The 22493-nt window shown below is 40.6% G+C and overlaps 1 protein-coding gene across 1 annotated transcript in view; it reads right to left on the reverse strand.

The window, feature by feature from the left end:
• Positions 1–12470: 12470 nt before the first annotated feature.
• Positions 12471–22493, reverse strand: part of LOC111869872 (spondin-2) — a 391543-nt gene continuing 381520 nt past the window's right edge. Inside the window, exons 5-7 of the mRNA XM_023861711.2 lie at positions 17346–17581; positions 15836–16017; positions 12471–14034 (exon numbers count right to left, since the gene is read on the reverse strand). Coding sequence (XP_023717479.1) covers positions 13838–14034; positions 15836–16017; positions 17346–17581 — 615 coding nt within the window. The 3' untranslated portion in view covers positions 12471–13837. The remainder of the gene's footprint in view (positions 14035–15835; positions 16018–17345; positions 17582–22493) is intronic.

The following is a 22493-nucleotide window of genomic DNA, read 5'->3' on the forward strand; positions in this document are numbered from 1 at the left end:
TGCATGGAGTTTTGTGGTACTTAATCTAATTTACCACCTAACGGAACAGTAGTAGTTGTGGGAATAGGTCAAGGATGCGAGCGGATGATAAAGATAAGGACAACACACCATAACAAAATGGAGAGACAGGAACTATATTCTAAAAGAAACTTGACATATACAGCAGAAAAACATATGAAAGTTTCGGAGGAAGGTGTTTTCAGATCATGTCATTAGAAATGTTCCAAGTAGTGTTCTCTGTAGGCCGTGTTACTAGCAGTAATTCATTTTTGACATAAAATGGTTGCATCGAAAACGAAAATGAAAACAGACCGTCAATGTAAGATTTGAGGTTTCACGGCGGTGACTATGAAGAAAGCAGTCTTCTGGGATTTGGCACCATGTATATGTGGTGTTAACCGACGTTTCGGAGGAACGTATCGCCTCCATCTTCAGGGTAGAAGGAAAAATATAAGAAATCCGCAAGCGAAGAGACCGTGAGAACCGGTAAAAGCAGACTGCTTTCTTCACAGACTGTCAAGTTTAATTTTTAACCTACTATCGCGCCTTTTAATATATTTCTTTTGAACCATTACTGAGCTTCGCTATTATTATGTTATATTGATATAATACTGAAATTTGAATTTATTTAGTTTTGTCTAATATATTTTTCCATTTTTAAACAGGTCCCAAATAATGTTAGGAAACCGAAATAACATGGATAGGAATTTTATGGGCACTCCTTGCGGTTCCCTCCTTCCAAATTTCTTTCCCCAGAAAATTCGCAGATTTCACAGCGTACGAAAACAGTGAAAATATCCCAATAAATTTAAGAAATAGATTTCATTTGCAAGTTGCAAGTTATAGTAAAATAAACCTCTTCATATTGATCTAGACCAGACAAGAATTTCGGTAAGCAAGGATCGAAACAATTTCCACAACAGAAACACGCATTTCGTTTTCCCACAATATACCAGACGTAAGAAGAAAAAGAAGAAATGTATGAATTGGAAAATTAATTTATATCCTTATAAATACAATTATATCATACAGTGCCTATATTTTTATATACGCCCGAAGTACTTTATATTCTTAAACATCACTGAAGAGGGGACATATGCATTTAACGGTGGCAAATATATCGTATAAACATACATCAGAATTGATAGACGTGTCAACTCTATGTGACTAGAAAAAACACCGGTTAATATGTAGTTCAATAAATATTGTGGGGTGTAGGCCCGTTACTGGGTAACGACCTCGAAACAAACAACGAAACCACACCTACTGCTAGGCAACATATTCATAAAAAGCAAGTATACGCAGCCGTTACAGTGTAATGACTTCGCAAACACGTTCCCACAGAAACGATTGGAGCAAAACAATAAACTGTTTTCTATGCAGTCGGTGCCAAGGGGTTATAAATGGGACAAGTTTAGAAGTTAGTCAGTTGTAGGGGAGTCTGTGAAGAGAAGATTTAGTCGGTGCGGTTGAGAACGGAAGCTTAAGAATCGCCATTGTTAAGATCCGTTACCGGAAAACGACTAGTGGGAGCACACTGAAAAGACTTAGTGATTTGAAGAAAGCAGACCAGTCTGCTTTTACCAGTTCTCACGGTCTCTTCGCTTGCAGAATTCTTATATTTTTTCTTCTACCCTGAAGATGGAGGCGATACGTTCCTCCAAAACGTCGGTTAACACCACATATACACGGTGCCAAATCCCAGAAGACTGCTTTCTTCATAATCACCGCCGTGAAAGCCTCAAATCTTACTTAGTGATTTGTATGTGTGAAAATTAGCGATAATGTTATAGTTCCTTGTAGTTACGATCTATAAGCGGTCTTTAAATCCAAATCCAATTCAAAACCCCGTCGAAAATCACTCATACATCTGACAGTATTTTGCAGTCTTTTGCTTTATATACACCTCCGCCCCTGAAAGCATATATTCTGTAGCTGCTGAAATGTATGTATTTCAAATGCATAAGGACAGAACATACAAATTACAGCTAAATCATTTCGAAGAAGAAAGTTGTTTGAGCTTTGTGTAAACAACGCGACAGAAAGCGAAGGAACACGAATGTCCGAACTTTCTCGAATGTTCTGTCGATGTTCTATGACTCATCTACTCTGCAAGGGTCCTTTGCCTTTGGCTATGTTCGGTGTTGTTCTAACCTTGTGAATGCCATTGAGGCTCGACGTTGACTTTTACATTTCTTCTGTACCCTCCTATGGCTTTTTTCCTTCCATGCTTTTGCCATTTACGCCTGAACGACGACAAGAATAAATCCGTTGTTGTCTTGGCTTCCGATGTCTCAGAACCGACCAGCTGGCCAATTTCTTCCGAAGGCATCGTCCTTCTTTGAATGTTTATAAAATGAATTCGTAGGACCGCATAAACATTACATTTCTCTGTATTCTGGCATTCACATTTCTACAGCATCGTTTCACCACTCCGTGATAGAAAGTGAACGTCAATAAGTACAGAGAGAAAGGGAACGTCAATAAGTATAGAGAGAAAGGGAACGTCAATAAGTATAGAGAGAAGGTGAAAGGACTCGACTAGACATGAGAAATGCATGCGGAGAGAAGCAAGGGGCAAACGCTTTGAAATTTGCTGCCTACACTGCACAAGAAATTCCTTTGATGTACCGCTCTGGCAGCGAAACGGAACGAAGACATTCCCTATGCTGACATCACACACGTGCAATGAATTCGGACTTCTCTGGCTCTAGTTGTTTTCTGTTTATGTAAAGTATCCCAAATTTTATGACTTGTCCACTTCGTACACTGCTTCACTCATGCAGATCTCATGATCTGCAAAGGGGCCAGTAGAATTGACTGTAACAAGATCTATTGTGCGGGAATTATCTGCCCTTTTTCTCATTGCTTTTCATGGTGCACTCATGACCCAGTCATAATGGTGCCTATGATATTGTTTTTATAAATCCTGACAAAATTACTTTGTATTTGATCACCCTAANTTCATGATCTGCAATGGGCCCCGTAGAATTGACTATAACAAGATCTATTGTGTGGGAATTATCTGGCCTTTATTCTCATTGCTTTTCATGGTGCACTCATGACCCAGTCATGATGGTGTCTATGATATTGTTTTTATAAATCCTGACAAAATTACTTTGTATTTGATCACCCTAACAGCATTTGGAACAAACATAAATAATGAAGCTCTTCAATATGTAATTTTCTTCACCCTTCTGCTCCTTCCTCCATTTTATGTCCAATATTGTGATACAATATATACATGCCTAAACAAGCAACTCTGTGGTAATAAAACACAGAGTTTCAACAGCCTCTTTGATTTCATGTAGTGTACAAGAATATACTAAAATCTGTTTTTCTTTGTACCAGTGATATTTGTTAGAAACTGTAAGTCACAAAATTACAATTTTCCTGATTATACCTAATGCATTAATTACATTCAATTTTACTTTATTTGTAATGTTGTACTTACTGTTTTGTTCTCGCTGAACCTCAATAACTGTGCCACGGTACCCATTTCCGTTTCACTTCCTTGTGCCCTTCGAGGAAAACTGACGGGAATTGATCTGATTTGTTGTTTTCCTACAACGGTCGTAAAAGCCAAAGCACTCACTCTGTCGGTGGTAATGGGAAGCTTAGCCACATTTAAGGGTCGAAATATGCGAGAATACATATTACAGATTACTAATACTCGATATTTTTATTTTCACGGGACTCGGACGTCTCAGATTAACGATTTAAAAACTGAATTCCTTCCAGTAAATCAAGGTCGTAACTGACAGCAAACACATTACATCTCTGGTACAACGATCAAGCAGTTTATAATATATAGGGATAGTATCGGTGTGGCCTATAGTCCGCAAGCGAACTTTACCGACCGAGCGGCCGCCACTTGCCGGCGAAGTTAGTGCCAACTTCTGGGGATAGAGGGGTTTATTGTGAGAATCATACGGAAAACAAAAATATGCTGGGGCAGAATGCAGAGTTTCAATATGCTAAAGCAAGTGGTAAATGTAGTGACCACGGGGCTTGAAACGGTCAATAACGTTCGGATGTGATGTACAGTTCTTTGAAAGACACATGTAGGGCATAATCATCATCATTTGTGTCTAACATGAGACATCTTTACCGTTACGAGCGCATAACTTTGCAAGGACACGCCTGCCAGTGTAAGTACGTTTAACATGTCATGCGCATAAGCTCACTGCTATTGCTGCTGGTGATTTAAACCGTAACTACACATGTGTGCAATATAACAGCATTTCTCTGTCTCTGTCATGCTTTGTAATTAAATTATAGTAATTGGATATTAGTTTACGGTAGCAGTCATTAGATGGCAGCAGAAACCAATCTATAATAGCACCAGAGCTATACATCACAAGATTACATAGCTCACGGCATAATCCGCACTTCAAAACGAAGCGATTCTTTCCTAAAGTACGAACACAAAGCTCTGTGCCACTTTTGAAAACACACCTGAAGAGAAAAATTCAGTTGGACGTGGCCTTTACCGGTTTACTACAGCATTTTGGACACAAGCGTGCTAACTCGCAGACACTGAATTTTCATTTTATGTTTGTGTGAAGCCAGCATGAAAAGTAATGTGTTTCTCAAGATTATATTTTACTTATTCAATGGAAATGAGAAAAAGAATAACGAATTACTGTTCCAGTAGTGGTTAGTATAACAGTTGACTTACTGGAGAGCGATATGAGATAATATAATTCGAGTATCGATTATAATCGATACTCTTCGATAATTATCGAAGAGCTCGGCATATTTTAGTTTCAAATATTGAGTGATATACTCAGATCAGATATCCAACAGTGAGTTTCATCTTAGGAAGTTTTAAAACTTTAAAATAACTTTAAATATTTCTATAACCAGAAAGGCTGCTGTGAGTGATAGATGGAACATTGTGTACTTGGACATTACATGTGTATTTGATATGACAACTGTTGTGATAGTGGTTTCTAAAAAGTGTTTGGTGCCTCTGAAGATGATCCAAATGGATCGAAACATGTAAGGCTAGTGAATCATCAAGTGAGATAACTGAAATAGTCACATTGGACGGACTTGTCTTTTATAATTGTTAAAAATTCGGGTTTTACTATTTACGAAAACACTGTTTGTCATTACAGAGATCATTTGGTTAGGAAACTAATTTCTGTTTGTTCTAAGAACCATATGAAAGCCGTCCCACAATAACTCGTTGCACAGAGCGGAGTCATATTTGAGAAGCTGATAGTCGTTCAAGTAGTCTGTCAGTCGGTCGCTCGGTCAGATTGCTGATGGTCCTTGCCAGCACAGAAGATCTTAGTTTCAGGGCCCATGACCGTATTTTTCCTTCCCAACTTTTATGGAGCCCGAAAGTTCATTCTCTACTCCTTATAATGGATCAGTTAGATGCAGCACACTGCTCACATACTTTTCCTTGAAATCAGTCTTATAATTTCCTTATGATATTCACAGCTAGCTGTTCCAAGTCGTCCAGCCATTGTACTCTTAATTGCAAGAGATTTTTGTCTGACGAATGATTATGAATTGAGAAATGAAATGCTTATTCTGATATGTTATAAAGACAACAAAAAGAAATGTACAAATCTTTGTGCGATATACTTTCTTATGAATATTAAATTTGTAGATAAATCTAATGGTTTGGAGTTAGAAGGTATCGTGTAGTATCTCTTAAAGAGTTAGTTGTATAAAAAAGGCACTGGAATAAAAATTTTACAGTTTAGAAAGTAGATTACAGAAAAATTACGTTTATTTAAGGTACATGTTATAATCCTTAGAAACACTGATATTCTCCTCGACAAGTGTGTTAATGTGAGTATTCGCTTCTTTAAAACACATTTTCCCGTTAGATATATATTTAATGAATGAACCATACTTTTTGCCAGTTTCAGAAGGAACTGGGCCTGCGTTCCCGTTTTCATGAAGGATAGAAATACTTTCCGATTTTGTTAGTATTAAATAGGGCAAGAAATAGTGCCCTGTTGCTGTTTCAAATAAAGTGATAAGCCTAGCTCGTGTATGTGGTTGGAAGTTGTCACCGTGTCGTTTTGTTCGTGAATATATTCTTATTTTACAATTACGTTCTAAAACATCGGAAGTTTACCAGGTAGAAAGAATACAAACTGAGGTTCTTGTAGCTCTTTAAGCCACATATTAAGCCTTCAGACGAAATGTTTCTTCACAAGATAATGTGAGTTATATTAGCCAACGTAATCTTATACTTAAGAACATGCAAATTAATTAGAATTAATTTAAAGGAAAACGGGGCTGGAATATGGTTGTTAGGTAACACTGAAAACCTAGCTATGAATAAGAGTTGAAGGAATAAGTGTCACAATTTTTGACATCCAGAATTATAGACTGATATAACATATTTACGAATATGTCATATGCTTGAACACAAGCACATTCTGAAATTTCCACACTTCACAATCTAAGCCTACATCGAACGAACCTAATGCCTTTTCCTCTATTAAAATGTATGGGTAGCTGGTTGAGGCAACATGCTACAAGCCGGAAGGTCGTGGGTCAATTCCCGATGAGGTCATTGCATTTTTCAGTTGACCTAACCCTTCCAGCCGCACTATGGCCCTAGAGTCGGCTCAGCCTCTAGCAGAAAGGAGTACCAGGAATTTTCTAGGGAGATAATGGGCGGCCGGAGCGTAAGGCTGACAACATTACCGCCATCCATGAGCAGACTTTCTAGAAGATGTGGGAGCCTCGACGCCTCACAACTGTATGGGCTTTCACGGCCTGTTACAGGGACAGCTTTACATTTTCTTAAAATTAAAGATGTTCACGAATTTACCTTAGGCTGCAAAATGTAACTACCAAATCTTTCTAGAAAGATACTTTTTGTCACTTCTGGCGATTACGATAGCCAGTAACACAAACTGGTCTCCGTTTTGCAGAACACTTGCCAGTACAGCAATCTGTTTTCCATGTGAAAGCGTTGGGTACTAGCTCAAGGCATTTCTGGAAGAGAGATTAATTCTTTGTTGTGCGATTTCATATTTAGAATCAACTTCGCTACTTCTCTTGATCTTCACTACAACTGCTCTATAATTCTGTCCAATTTTTTTAAGGAATCGCAGTGTTTCTAAAATGTACGTACATTGGACTATACTTCACGATCATAACTTACTGAAATGATACTGCAATTCTAGCTCCCCGTCAATATTACAGTGATCAGGACGGGGTAAACAAAAACCAGTTCCAACTTCAGTCTATTTATGAGATTTCTTATTCGTGTAGCTCAATAGTCTTGTGGTGACTTTCTACGCTACAGGAATAACAACTTGCGAATAAGTCCCTATGTTNTAGGTTGTTGAATAAAAATACTACATTTCAAATATATGATTGAAAATATTAATAGTATGCCTTTATTTTCCACACTCTTATTACTAACAGACATCAAATTTTCTACATATAGAAAGAAAGCTATTGACTTCACACTCGCCATATTTACAATCAGTTCTACCAACTTGTTAAAGAGAAATATGACTAACAATAAGAACAAGACTTACAAGAAAGGGCATGACATTAGGTTGGTTCACGACACGCTCAACATAAGGCGCTTGGAGCTCACTCTCAAAATAGTTTTAGCACTGATAGCGATTGTGGAAGGAGGAACAGGGAAGGGGATCAACTTTCTTCGATCCACAACACAGTACATGTCCTTCCTGTGTATACAATTACATTATTATGCTACAAGCTGCGTGAGCAGTACTTTTTACTCAGGGACAAAATGGGGCCATTTCGCAAGAATGTTTCTCAAGTACAAATGTCGTTACTTATCTTCCGCCTACTCACGCTGACTGAACATACTTTGTAGACATATAAAAATGTAAGCATAATACTACTAATGGTTATCGTCCTATGTCTGATGAGTGGGCTTCACTCGACATGTCCATAACCAGTTGTAGCTAGCACAGTTGTCTAAATGGTTATAACTAAATATCCGCATTAGGGTCACAGAAATTTACACTTCCATAAAAAATTTGATTTATTTGCGAATACAATGTTTTCTTTCTGTGCTACATATGTGAAAGTAAAAATTTATATATTGCTATGATTTTAATAGCATTGGATTAACATTATGGTCAGGGCTGAATGCTTTCACGTACCACAGTTTGATACCTATAGAACAGAGTCAAGTTAAGGCAGTAGTTCGTCAACCTCTCAGGGATATTAAGATTACTGTTCTCAGGAATGTCATTCCGTGTAATTAGCAACATTTCGGAGGAACCCATTGTCTTGATCTATTGTTGCAGAGAAGTTTGATCCTCTTCCCTAAGGGTGGAGGCTACAGGTTTCTCCTAATTGTTGGTACTTATCTAACAAACTACATGGAGTTATTATTATTGCTAATGGGGTGGGACTCAGTCCCTTGTACTGCGGCCACTTCTGGCCTATTGCACCGGCCCCAGATGTTAGGTGAGGGTGATTGTGGAGCAGTTGGTGGAATGAAGATTGGCAGGGGAAACCGAAGTACTCGGAGAAAACCTGCCCCAGCGCCACTTTGTCCACCACAAATCCCACTTGACCAGACCCGGGGTCGAACCCGGGCCGCCGCGGTGGGAAGCCAGCGACTAACCGCTTGAGCTATGGCGCGGCCCTACATGGAGTTATATTCCCCAAGTAATCTTAATATTCACCGCCAAAAGAACATCGTATCTCTTAGGAATATACAAAGTGACACGGAGGATCCACAAAAAAAAAAAAATACAAAATAGCGCCCTTTTTGTGTAGTTGCTCGCATTGCAAGTGACTCTGTGCAACATCGGGATGGAGCAAGTCGGGTAGTTATTCAGAGCACGAGACAGCGAATATGAGAACAAATTTTCAGTCAATAGGACTGTAATCTGTAGTTTTACATGAGCATTTAAGTATGAAAGTTGGCACTACCTTAGCCGACAAGCTCGGTCGGTATAGTTCGCTTGCGGACTCAAGCCACGGAGTTAGTTTTGTTTTAAGTATTACGATATTTTAATAAAATGTTAGCGGAGTGACACAGTTTCGGAACGGCTGAGTTACTGCTACAGGCCACTCGTAGAATAATCGTTTGCCGTTATATTACTGAAAATCTTACTATTCTTCAATCATGAAATTTAACACAAAATATTAATATCATTTAATTGATCCTTAAATAAAATTATATAGCTTACGATTCTGTAATTGTTAATGATAATTTTTTATTTATTATGCCAGTTGTATATGGGACGTTATCCATTCTGTCTGTTTTTGACCTACACATTGTATCGAAAGTTTGTTCGATCCCCGTCTTTCGGCGATAGGTTGCCTTTTTACTGGCAATAATTTTTATCACAGAATCGTTAAATAACCAAAGAATAAGAACAAAAACAATAAACAAACTCCGTGACTGTAGTCCGCAAGCGAACTATACCGACCGAGCGACAACCGCTTGTCGGCGAAGTTGGTGGCAACTTTAGCGGATAGAGGTGCCACGTGGTCAGCGCAAAGAATCCCTACGTCCGTTAATTTCGGTTTTCTAGACCAGATCCCCTATTTCTTTGATATAGCTCCTCAATTATGCTCACGAGAATGAGTGGACCCCGTTACCGACATACTACTTCTCAGAGAATCTGGTAGCGCCGAGAATCGAACCTGGGACCTCTGGATCTGTAGCCAGGAACTCTGACCACTAGACCACAGAGACGGTCTCAAAGAATCAATAAGAAATTATAAAATATGATTAAAACGCGTATTTGATTCATCATGAAACAGAACATTTTCGTTCGGCCTCCAGTTTCACAAGTATGTGCTCTCCATTGCAGCGTTTCTTAACAAACGAGGCGCATTGCGTTGGTGAGAATGAAGCCTTAAAAACAAGATTCTCCACTGATGACTAATAGGTAAAAGGTCAAGTTTTCCTTGTGCTCAAAGAATTAAGCATTATTTCATGAAGACGTATGGGGGAGTGGGTGTATAGATCCACATTTTCTTGACCTCGGTACTAGCTGCAGGTGAGTGGTCAGCTTCACGCCCCGGCCGCTTTACCTTCAGGAAAGAAACCTCGGTGCCCATTGGATAGGAAGTTGGGTGAACCCCAGAGCCGGTCTGGACGAAGTGGTGAAGAGAAAATTCTTAACCCTACAGAGACTCGATCTCCGACCCCCCAGTCGTCCAGCCCATAGGCAGTCGCTATACAGACTGAGCTAACCCGGCTATCAAAATATATAAAATTGTAAAACACTTCTTGGAAAATGTTAACTTTTTTTGCTGTGGTGAGAACTATGCTTTCTAAAAATTGATAGGTGAGACGCAAGTTACAGAATGTTTGAAAACATTGCTCCATGTGGTGTCCTCAACTGTCATTGTTTCCTATGGAAAGTTGTGTTTGTATGATCCAATTCTGATAATCACAGTTTGCACTGCTGCCAGGGTTGAATTCTGTATAATACAATTATTTGATGCAATTGTCAATATATTTATTGACAATTTGTGAAACCGTGTATGTTGCAGAATTTAGATTTATAAATTTATTTTTGAACACCCAATCCCCAAATCATGAACATTAAATTACAGAGGCGGGACAGCGCGGTCGTTATAACGACTAGCTACAGGCTAGACGACCAAGGGGTCGGAGTTCGAGTCCCGGTGGGGGCGAGAATTCTCACTTCTCCATGTCGTCTAGACAGGCTCTGGTGCCCACCTAGCCTCTTATCCAATGGCTAACGGGGGGCTCTTTATCCGGGGGTAAAGAGGCCGGACCGTGAAGCTGGCCACTCACCTCCAATTAGTGCCGAGGTCAAGAAAACGTGGATCTATACATTCACTCCCCTATACGTCTTCATAACGTAGTGTTTAATTAATTAAGCACTGGGACGACAATATCAGTTCCAGTGCCAGTCAAGCTATCGTATTAAATCGTCACGACATGACTATTAACACACAGCGCTGTCAAAGGAGTCGAAGCACCAGCGCAATGCTACTTGAAACACGTATTGCTACACATTAACCCCAATTGCTTGCGTGTTTCTCGTCCCTACAACATTAATCTTTGCGCTATTTTTGTGAGAGTATTTCTCTTCATAAAATTTATATTGCTGTAAAAGGTAAGGGCAATGTAAAGTTTCCATTTACATACTTAGGCATCATACCAATGAAGGAGCCCTTGGTTTCCACTAGATAGGAGAGGAATTCTTGCGCCTTCCAACTGTCCAACCAGTATCCACTGTTAGAAAGGACATTAAATAGTAACAAAAACCTCTTTAATGTGACTTTTATCTCTCAGTTAAATGTTCATCTGAAACAACAGTAATCCTAATTTACCTGTAAAGACGTGCCAAGTATGGAGTTTGCCATTGCAATGACTTGTACTTCTCAGTCAGTTGTTGACTGTTATTTTCAAGAACAATCGTCAGTACCCTTTAAATTCTACTTTCTCTTGGTATTCCTGTATACACAGAAGGTAGATTATGTAAGAAATCTGTATTAGAATCACAAATAAACTATATTCGTTTAGTTGCATACATATCATACATATACTAGTTGTTTCCTGGTGTCGAGGTTGACCCAAGTAGTAATACAAGCCCATGATATTCTTCTGAGTGAAGGAACAACCTGATATCATGCACTCAAATTACTTGCCAGAAACGGGATCTTGGCCTTAATATGAAAATTGATTAAAATTGAGGACATATTTTTGCAATTCATTCCCGTGCCCATTTATAGGTGTTTATTTGGAGCCTATTGCAAAAATTGTGTAGTAAACCTTAATCTGTATATTGCGTTATTTAACTTTTACATGTAAATTTAATAAGTAAGGAACTGAGCACATTTAACTTCAGTTTTGAGCACTGCAATTGTGTACATTTAAAAATGGAGTATACAGGAGATTAGTTCATTACTAAAAAACAAGTTATTAGTGTATCAATTATAAACGCAGTTCAAATGTTGGTAGAACTGTTTATTCATCACTTAGGTTCATATTCTCCGAGTAATGATCACAGGCACTCGGCACAATGCTACATCGATTGTTCAACTTCCGATTGTCGAAACGCCAATCTCTGATCTCTTTTTCTTAATTTCATTATGAAGTATTACTACTAAATAAGAAAACATTATACAAAACTGCCAGCAGACTGAGCACATATGCACTATCTTACAGACACCAACACTTCCCGACTTGTTCTGCTGAAGAATACAAGATGCCAGAAAAGAACACCATGCTTCATTCTTGTGTAAGTGAGGGATTTTACATTTCCTTCAATTCTTATATTGCACTTGTATTGTAAGATGGCACTTTACAACACTTAAGTTGGTAGTTACTATAGGATTCTGACGATGGTGTATAACACACTGATATGTTGGGATTTTGGACTTTATCCATCGTCCTGGTTTTTAAGATAACAAATAAAAACACGACGTTTCGTAAACTGGATCTGTTTCCGTCCTCAGGTGAAGGAAAACACCTATTCAGTTGGGTCCCTTATCTTAANGTTTACGAAACGTCGTGTTTTTATTTGTTATCTTAAAAACCAGGACGATGGATAAAGTCCAAAATCCCAACATATCAACACTTATGTCGCATTTTCTATGTTTAGAAATCGCTCCATTGCTCAATATATTCACAAGAATTTTTCCTGCCTGTGTATACAATTAAGGCGTCCACAGTTTTTGAAAAATGAACACACGATACCTCAGTAGAGGAGGTGGAATGTGTGGTAGCGTTTTGAGCCCTAAAACACACCCCACAAAGTGAGCTGTGCAGTAACCTTCACCTGTACACCGTCACGTAGATTTTTAAATAAAGCATGGGTTGGTGGTGACGCAGGAAACTCAAAGTTTAGCCGTTGATTCATACAAGATGCTAATATATAACTGACTCTTTCCAACTGTCTCTGTAGATACAATTTCACATGCATGGATTATAAAGTGAGTACACATTTTAAGAATATTTTGTACATTTAACTGAGATGTAAACCAGTTAACTCGTGACGTATCCATCCGATGGCAATGCAGTATAAAACCAGCGTTTAGAAAGATTTTAATGGCAAGGTGTTCGTAGCTTCATACTGCTGACAACACGATTGCTTATTCAAGTCTATATTAAAAACGTAGGATAATTGTGCTACTAGAATCCACTGTGAGGAACATGTCCAGTCTCTGATGCTGACAGACAATTTTTAGAGTCACAATTATCTCAATGAAGGACACAAACAATTATCAAGATTCAGTTTCACAATTTCAGGTAAAGTAAACTGAACTCTAAGATATATAAAGTTGAATAGGTGTTATGATCATTACACGAGCTATTTATTTATTTTCAAAAGCATTTCCATATAAAATTGAAAATAACATCTTACTGAATTATATTTTCTATTGTATTTGTATTGGAAAGTTATGTGAACAATTTTTTCGTATTGCTTGCCATCTTCAGTAAACTCTCAAATGACACCATGACAGTATTCTGTCACGTACATATCATAACACCTTCAAGAATCCAAGAACAAATTTAGTTGAGTACAAAGCCTCAGACGTAAAAGTAACTTCTGTGCCATTTTAAAAATTGTAAGAGCAAATGGTTTTGGAATCGAGTAATTACAAATCTAGCAACTCACAATTCCGGTTACGTGTCTTAAAAAAACAGACAATTCGTCTCTATATGACACAAAAGTATTTTACAGGCTGCAATGAGCTTGTACAGTTGCTGACTTGTCAAATATTTAGTCCCATAAACACAATAAAACCGTCGCGTTTGGTGTTACCCGTGAAAAGTAACGGGTACTGCGCTTCTTCCGGTATGCGCACCGGATGTAGCGACAGCTGGAACAGCCGCAGAAGTAGAGTTGTTGTCGGTCTGCCGAAGAGCCTACCAATTGAAATAGCCACGCGAACACGCGCGTGCGCTGCCGCACCACTTGGTCTCCAGCAACGGTGGGCAAACCTTGCCTCCGCGCCGTGCGTGCTTCAGCACTTCACGTCTCCGTGTCATCTCGCCAATACCGCACGATTTGCTGCATGGGCCCCAAGGCGACCAGTCGCTCACCCGACAGTCGCGCGGTGGTCCTGTAACACGTCACGTGCCAAGGTAAGGAAGCAGAAATGTTCTATATTGATGGCAGGTCTTCAAAGCAGAGCAGAAAGAACCACAAAACAAAAACTGATGAAGTTCGGTCGAAAATCAAAAACAAAGTTGGACCAAGACTTCAAATAGACAAGGCACTTTCCTCGAAAGTCACACCAGATCCAAATATTAGCATATACCGTCAATTTTACATGATTCGCACCATCGCTATGACTGCACGTACTGGCTTCATATACAGTCGATAGAAATGTTTATATGAGATCCCTCATGTTCCTATTCCATTCGATATCACCGCCAAATTGGAAATTTATAAAAAGAAATTCGCGGGGCTGCCATGTTGTTCTTTTATAATTCACAAATAATACGACATTTGGAGTTCTCCCTCCCCCCCACACGCAAGTTCGTGCCTTCGACTTGTTATTATTTTTTTCTGTATGGAATCAGAAATTATGAGGCTGAAGTGGCCTCCAATGACGTTAAGCTCATACCAAATTTTGCGAAAGTCGATCAATCTGTAGAAAAGTTGAAAGGGGGTACATAGCCATAGAGTGAATATTCATTCCACGAGGCTACAGTTCCCCCTTAAGAAAATAAAGTAGGCTAAAAGACATAGCTAATCTCATCAGTAAAGTTCTGACATAGACTTATTAAGAGAGAAGAAGGAAGGAAGGAAGAGAGGAACGGAGGAAGGAAGAAAGGAAAAATATCCGTTAAAACTCCTTACAGCAGTGGGCTTATTCACCGCAGATAACGTAAATCACATAAAATTCAAAGTGCCACACACTAAAGGGAGTAAAGGTAAGGCTCCACGCACTCCCAACTGCGGCACTAGTTGAGGTGGTCAGATGCAGCCTCTGGCCATTCATTCCTGCGGATAACTTACTTAGGCAGGACAGTCAGTGGACCCCAGGATCCATTTGAAAATGGTGGCGAACAAACATCCCTGCGACTGCCCCAAATCGAATTCCGGCCTTCCAGCTCCTAGCTAGTCACTTCACCGACTGACTTAAATACAGGCGAGCAAACATAATTTTACTGCACATCGGCAACACGCATGTAAGCGAAAGTGAACATGATAGCCAAGGAATGAAACTGAGCCCTATGTGAACCTTGGTGTCTGCCTACCGGGAATCAATACAGGACATCTGTGTAATTTTCTCAATCATACCTGCCAGGATAATATTTTTATTAAAGCGAGGCTCCATACACCACAAACTTCGCATTCAAGTGGAAAATCGAACCTTGTAATCTGGTTTACGGTAATATGATTTGCAGGCCTACAGCTCGAGGCCGTCCTTGCATGGGAAAACACGAACGTGTCAGTTTAGCAAATAACCCTGTTTGGTCGCAGTTTCCTGGCACCTCAAGCCGCTAAATATAATGAACGGTAACTCAGTTTCAAATAAGGCCTCAAGGAAACCGTCATATGTCGGTACAACACATCACTTCCCATAGGTGCTACAAGATTTTAGAGACAGGGTAATGAGAATGCCTGGATAAAAAAGAGAGAAAGTAACATGAGACTTGAGCAAACTGCTTAATGAGGAACTCCGTAATTTGCACCATTCCCCAAATATTTCAGAGCAATCAATTCATGGATGACGAAACTAGCGGTGGACCTCGAAAAGGTGTACATGAATGTATCCCGAATCAGAGTTATAATTTCAATGCAATGCCATCATAAATGTTTCGGACAGGCCCAATATCCGGTACACATTGAAATAGAGTCAAAGCGTTTTTCTGACAATGGAAACATGGCTTGTCGCTTCAACAACCACTTACTAATTTTGTGGAGTTTACTTCTCGGCTTTCCCTTGTACTTCTTGCGGTGGTGATCCTTACTGCTGGTTGGTGAACTCCGATACGTCTCCACGATGCTGTTCAAGATGGCGTCCTTGTCACCCTTTGGGATGATGCCTGCTGAGGGCACTTGCACACGAGCCAGAGGCATGTGATTCGTACTCCTGCAACAGTTCAATGTTCTGACCGGATGTATAAAAGAGCCGAGCAACGAACGTCACGACAGTAACTTAATGATACTAGGCCTCTAGTCTACTGCGCCATTTTCAATGCATTCATACAAATACGAGTATGTATCGTCGTCACAAGCAACAACTGATGAACGGTTCAAGCGAATCTATTGCATTGGGGGAGTTCATGAACGTAGACTGTGTGTGTGTGTATGTATGTATGTATGCAAATTCGAAGCACATTGCCTTAAGTGACGTGGCTACAACTACAACGACTGCAAGCTACAGCTGCAGCATATTGACAACAGCTGAATTACAGGCTGGATGTTTACAGAGTTAGTTTCTTGCGGTGGGGCGAGACTGAGTCCACTTGGTACGTCGGCCACTAATTTGTCTATTGTACCAGCTCCGGATAATAGATGATGATGAATATGGAGCAGTCGGTGAAATGAGAACTAGCAGGGGAAACCGAAGTACTCGGAGAAAACCTGCCCCAGCGCCACTTTGTCCACTACAAATCCCACATGATCTGACCCGGGCTCGAACTCGGGCCGGCGCGGTGGGAAGACGGCGACTAACCGCCTGAGCTATGGGACGGCCATGTTTATCGAGCTACAAATTGAACTCATTTCGAAATAATATACAAAAATTACGACACACACCAAAAATCAGTGTTTTTTATGTCACAGTATGATTTGTTGTTCTGTGTTATTCAATAAATATATAATTTGAAATACCGGCATATTTTATTTGTTAACTATGCATTATTTTTGGAAGAACTGATCCCGTTATTTCATTATTCTATTCACCAAAGTGTTGATAACTTAAAAGAATACTAACTTTTTAAATTAACATTGATATGCTCATTCCAAATCAGGGCACGATAATATTCCATTAGGTCACAGTTTTGTGTACCAAATTTCGAGCCAAAGTAGCGTTGTTTATTTACTGTTATATTTTTCTTAGAGTTTTTATATACTTTGTCCTTTATAATGTGATGAAGCATATTTCATTGTAGAATAAAACTGCATTCTCCGTTAAATAGCATCATTGCTTCAAACTGTGTGAGTGGTAAGGCTTATGTACGTTCAAATGTCTGCATACAAAAATAAAAAAGAAAGTTAAAGGCTGTGAGTGCTACAGCTTTTCGATCTCGGTCTTTGTGAAGATACGAGAGATTCCAGGTTTAGTCGAAACATTGTACTTCATACATATTACCAAAACAAGAGAAAATCGGCCGTGCTGTTACCAAACCTTACATACCTTCCTGGGGTCATAACCAGGAAAACGTGAAAATTTATCAATATTGTGTCGAAACTCACGTGGAATCTTCTAGCGTAGAGGTGACGGTCGTGGAAATGGTTGGCGCATGCGTGGTAGTGCTGAGATGCTGTATTCGTCGCTCCTCTTCGCTGCGTTCTTCTTCAATCTCGGCCTCTATGTCGTTATTGTTGAGCACGTCGATTGTATTTCGTGTCATGTGTTCCATGCGCAGCACCTCGTACTGCCTCTCGTCCTCCGTGTGGTGGAACACCTCGCTCAGTTCATACTCCTTCACCTGCGGATAATTTGATACTGCTGCATAAGTTCCGACGGGCATGACCTGCCTTCTATTATACACGGAATGCTTTCAACATGTGTGGAATAAATTAATGAATAAACAATGTGACATGTCAATGCACTGACAGGCAACGGCTCGAAAAACACCCCTCGATACGTGCACGCAACAATAGGACGAATATTTATAGCTCGTTGCTAGGCAACAGTCAGCGTGCCAATGGACTGGCGAGATGAATATCACGTGACTGTTTTTCTATGGAGTGCGCGCCGCGACCGTTGCTATGCAATGGTTCGGTGAACATTTTTCAACAATAGAGTTTGAGTTTTCAGCGTGGTCCGTACCGAGGGTTTATAGGGGACAGTGAAGGTCGTTTGCAGTCAGTAATAGCTGAGAAGCCGTGAGTCGAGGACACGGAGCCGTCACGGAAAGGGAGTCTAGGAGGGTTCAGCAGTTGAGAGTACCAGGACGAGAATGGAGCATGTCTTTACGGAATTGTGAAGATTAACTGAATACAGGTTAGGACAGAGGAGTACAGAGTGATTGAAGGCGAAATAACAAGAAGACTTCAGAGTGATTTGAAGTGTTAGTTTCTGTATTGAGATCCGTTGCCAGGAGGCGACTAGTGAAGACGGCGTATCCTAGTGCGTGTGCAGCGGTGAACTGTAAATTGTGTAAATCAGCGATTGTGCTTTATTAATTGCAATTAAGATCGAGTGTAACCGACGTGCTAATAAATCCAATCATCCGAACTAGAACCCGTTATTTTCGTCACGCGTACCCTCTACACGTGACAGTACATTTAGAAAGCACCAAGTGACTTCAAGAAACAGTTTTTTTAACACTCAGAATTACTGGGATTTTGGACCATGTCCATCGTCAGGTATTCTAAAAACTAGAAAATACAACGTTTCGGAAACTGGATCTGTTTCCTTTCTCAGGTGTGGAGGAAGACACTTACTTTGTTGGGTCCCTTAGAAAGGGTTAACCTCTAGGTTTAGAACACAGGGCGATGGATAAAGTCCAAAAACTCAGTAATTCTGAGTCTTACATACATCGTCAGAACCTCTTTAGAATTCACTAGATTTTAAAAAGTTAATGGATAATCTAGTGATAAAAGAGTCCTGGCTGTGCCAGACGCCAAGGATTACAACTTTCATTATATAAGCTTGCATTTGGAAGCCATTTTAAGTTAATTAATTCCAGTCAATATTTATGTAGGTACATTTTAATATTATTCGTTCGTTAGCTTCTCCCAGGTAACCCAATTTGTTGCTTTCCACATAATATAACCAAAATTTTATAAGAATTGTTTATTTAGGTTCCATGAACACAATTCATGTATAAATGGAATAAACTTACACTGTTTTTATTTTACAACGTGATTCGGCCATTTTATAGCAATCATCAGTTAAATCATTTTGTATTCACTTACTTACTTACTCACGGAGCTGAGCATTTCTGGAGGAGCCGCCAATTCTGCAGCTACTCAAGAACTTCCCAGCATTTTATGGAACCCGAAGGTTCATTACCATTTTCACAAGAGTCCTCTATTGGTCCCTATCCTGAGCCAGATCACTCTAATGCATACCATGCCATTCTATCTCTCGAAGATAAATTTAAAATTGTACACCCACCTACGCCTTGGTCTTCCCAGTGGTCTATTTCTTTCTGGCTTTCCCAGCAATATCAAATAACTGACACACACTATGAGGCTAAAATACAGTATTACTAATTTATAAACAATGTGTTTTTACCTTGTGGGTTCTGTATGTCCGGTATCGATTCTTTCTTGATATCGCTGTTAACAATAGTAGCTGAAGGCTGCAAATTGTGGGGCTTTTCATTAAGTATTTTGTTCGCTCACATACTGCTCCTTGTCTTCAGCACCCTCTCTCAGACGTCATCAATCTCTGTTCTTACCCCGAACAATTCAATACTTTCAGAACATCCCTGCTTATATTATTCTGTCACGATCAAGGGGCTTGTCACCCCTCAGCCGAAGTCTCAGCGGCCCGGTGTTTATGTTCGACATGACCCGTGACAAATGCGACTGTCACTATCAGATCTGCAGATGCTGGCAGGCTTCCAAACACTTAAGTGCATTGGTGACCTGGGTTTCTTAACAATCGCTTTACTGAGCACCATACGTTGCAAATGGCGGCCAGGGCAATTGAATGAAACATCCTACAACGAGACCCTTTTAGAAACTCACGCATATCAGTGGAACTACTTCCGTCAGGTCGATCCGCTAAGATCGGGGCTGCTAGCAGAAACCGACACACCTATAGCCTAAATATCACATAAATAAAACTAACCGACGCCACAGTTCACAATGGAAATGCTTTCTGTTGCATAACAATGATTTAATTCAGTTTCGCCTCAAATCGTTGAACTACTGTGAAGCGGACCTATGCATTATATGCGTAGTCAATCACATATTCCGTGCCTCAGGTTGCTTCAAGTCCTACAATTATACTTGAATAGTGAGATAAACAGTCATTCATCATTCATTCTTGTCATATCCCCGTCTGCTGTGTGGAAATACGAAGCACGAGATACATACTGGAACAACGAGTATGTGGAAAGTGGTTCTGCGAGAAAAATAAAGGAAAAACTCGAGGGTCCTTACTAAAAAAGCTCCCTGAAGAGAAAGTGGATGCAATCGGTACTAGGCTTCACTTTCCTTCTCAGAAATCCCTCAGGTGCCTTGTGCTGTAGACCGGGATTTCAAGTTTCAGTTTTACGGCTCCGAAGCGTGAATGTGCCAAGAATGTGTGACAAAGATTTACAGCATCTGCTGTCATCTGGTTAAGTTGCATTTGTAATGTGTTAAGGTTATAGGTTTGCTGGTTCCGACAGCATTTCGAGTCTCTGTGGTACCTGATGGGAGGAGCGGAAAACTCTTCTGCCTGAGCGTTTCAACGATCAGTGTGAGGCTCTAGAAGGATCTCGCCTACGGCTTTACGAAAATCTCCTTGGGATAAATGTCACTGTGTGACTCAGTTACGAATTAATTCAAATGTATACGTAATTAATCTCACGTTTTTCATTTAGTAGAATACCGAACATTCTTCTCCATCCAACCAAATAGTGAAGAGGTCCTCTTAAGCAGCAGATCATCATTCAGCTGTCCAAGCAATTCCCTGCCACATCTGTTACTACTGAAGCTCGTTGTAACTCTCCTTAGGCAGTCTGCTGCGAAATGTATAATTTGACGAGGCAGAGTTTGTTTCCAGAAAGCAGAGAGTAGCTCAGCCGCTTCAGACATTCCCGGCCTCCTATGGAACCCGAAGATTCACTGTCGCGTATTTATATATCTGGTCATAATATTGAGGTGGAAGCAAAATACAATCAATCTGACAATTTCGGTATGGAAACAAAGGTCATTTCTTGTTGTCGAGGTGTCAATAAACCAAATAACATAAAAGGGAAAATCATTTTAAAACTGGCATTAGTCTTATGTGGGGCACGTGGTAGCGTGCTACAAGCCGGAAGTTAGCGGGATCGAATCCCAATGAGGTGGATTTTTCAATTTACCTAATCCTTCCAGCTGCAATATGGCCCTGGGGTTGACTCAGCCTCTAACAGAAATGAGTACCAGGAATATTCTTCGGGGTAAAGGGAGGCCAGCGCGTAAGGCTGACAGTCTAGAAAATGTGGAAGCCTAACATCTTGCAAGCCTATGGGCCTTCACGGCCTGTTACAGGGATACGTTTACTTACTCGCTTATTTTACTGTATTAAGATTATGTATGGACGATTGTATTCCCAGCCGATTAGAGTGGCCGCGTGGTCTAAGACATGAACCGTCTTCGCCCGCTTGAACACTGGGATCCTGGGTTCGAATCCCACTTGAGGCATGGATGTCTGTGTGGGTTTATTCTGTGTTTGTGTTGTTCTGTGTCTATGTAGTGGCCTTGCGACGGGCTGATCCCCCGTCCAAGGAGTCCTGCTGACTGTGAATGAATTAAGAAACTGAAGAAGCGGCCAAGGTCCACAAGGGCTGTAGAGCCATAGATAGACAAACAGATGGACTGATGGGCAGATGGATAGATAGACACAATGCATTCCTTTAAGTACGTGGAGCTGAGCCCTTCTTGAGAAGCTGCCAGTTGTGCAGTTACTCAAGAATCTGCAAACATTTTACGGAACCCGAAGGCTCATTACCGTATTCAAAAGAGCCCTCCACTTGTCTATATCCTGAGCCAGCACTATGCCATGAACACATATGGGGGAGTCGAGGTATAGCTCCACCATTCTTGATCACGGAACTAGATGGGGCGAGTAGTCAGCTGTACGCCCTGGCAGTCCCCATCCCTCCCGGGAAAATCGCCTACGGCACCCACTGAATAGAAGGATGGATGGGCCCCGGAGCCGGGCAGGACGTTGTAGAGAAGACAAGTCTTGCCCTGCCGGGGATCGAACGTGAGCCGTCCAGTGGAAGAACTTAGGAAACAAACTAAATATCTGTCAGGACAGCCGGTCTCCGACCGAGATCTGAAATCGGGACCTCCCGAATGCGAAGCGTTAACCACTTTATCCCGACCTTTTCCGTCTACCAGTACTTCTAACCAGCTAACTGCATGAAACAAACTCCTTCATGAGAAGCTGACAGTTGTTCTCCCAGCCAACAAATTCCCTCAAATGTATTGAATCTGTGTTTTACAGCTCAGTAGGAACAGTGACTGCGCTACGGGCTGAACGGACGTGGTTCGATTCCCGGAAGGGGAAAGAGATTTTTCTCCTCTCCACAGCGTCCAGCCCCGCTGTAGGCCATTCAGCCTCGTATCCAGTGGGCACCGGGGACACTTTTCTTGAGGATAAAGCGGCCGGAGTGTGAAGCTGACTAGTCATATCTACGTCGTTGAGAGGTCAAGAATTTTGGAGCTATACTTCGACTCCCTCATACG

This window comes from Cryptotermes secundus, unplaced genomic scaffold (genome assembly GCF_002891405.2).
Source record: "Cryptotermes secundus unplaced genomic scaffold, Csec_1.0 scaffold439, whole genome shotgun sequence".
Taxonomy (NCBI): domain Eukaryota; kingdom Metazoa; phylum Arthropoda; class Insecta; order Blattodea; family Kalotermitidae; genus Cryptotermes; species Cryptotermes secundus.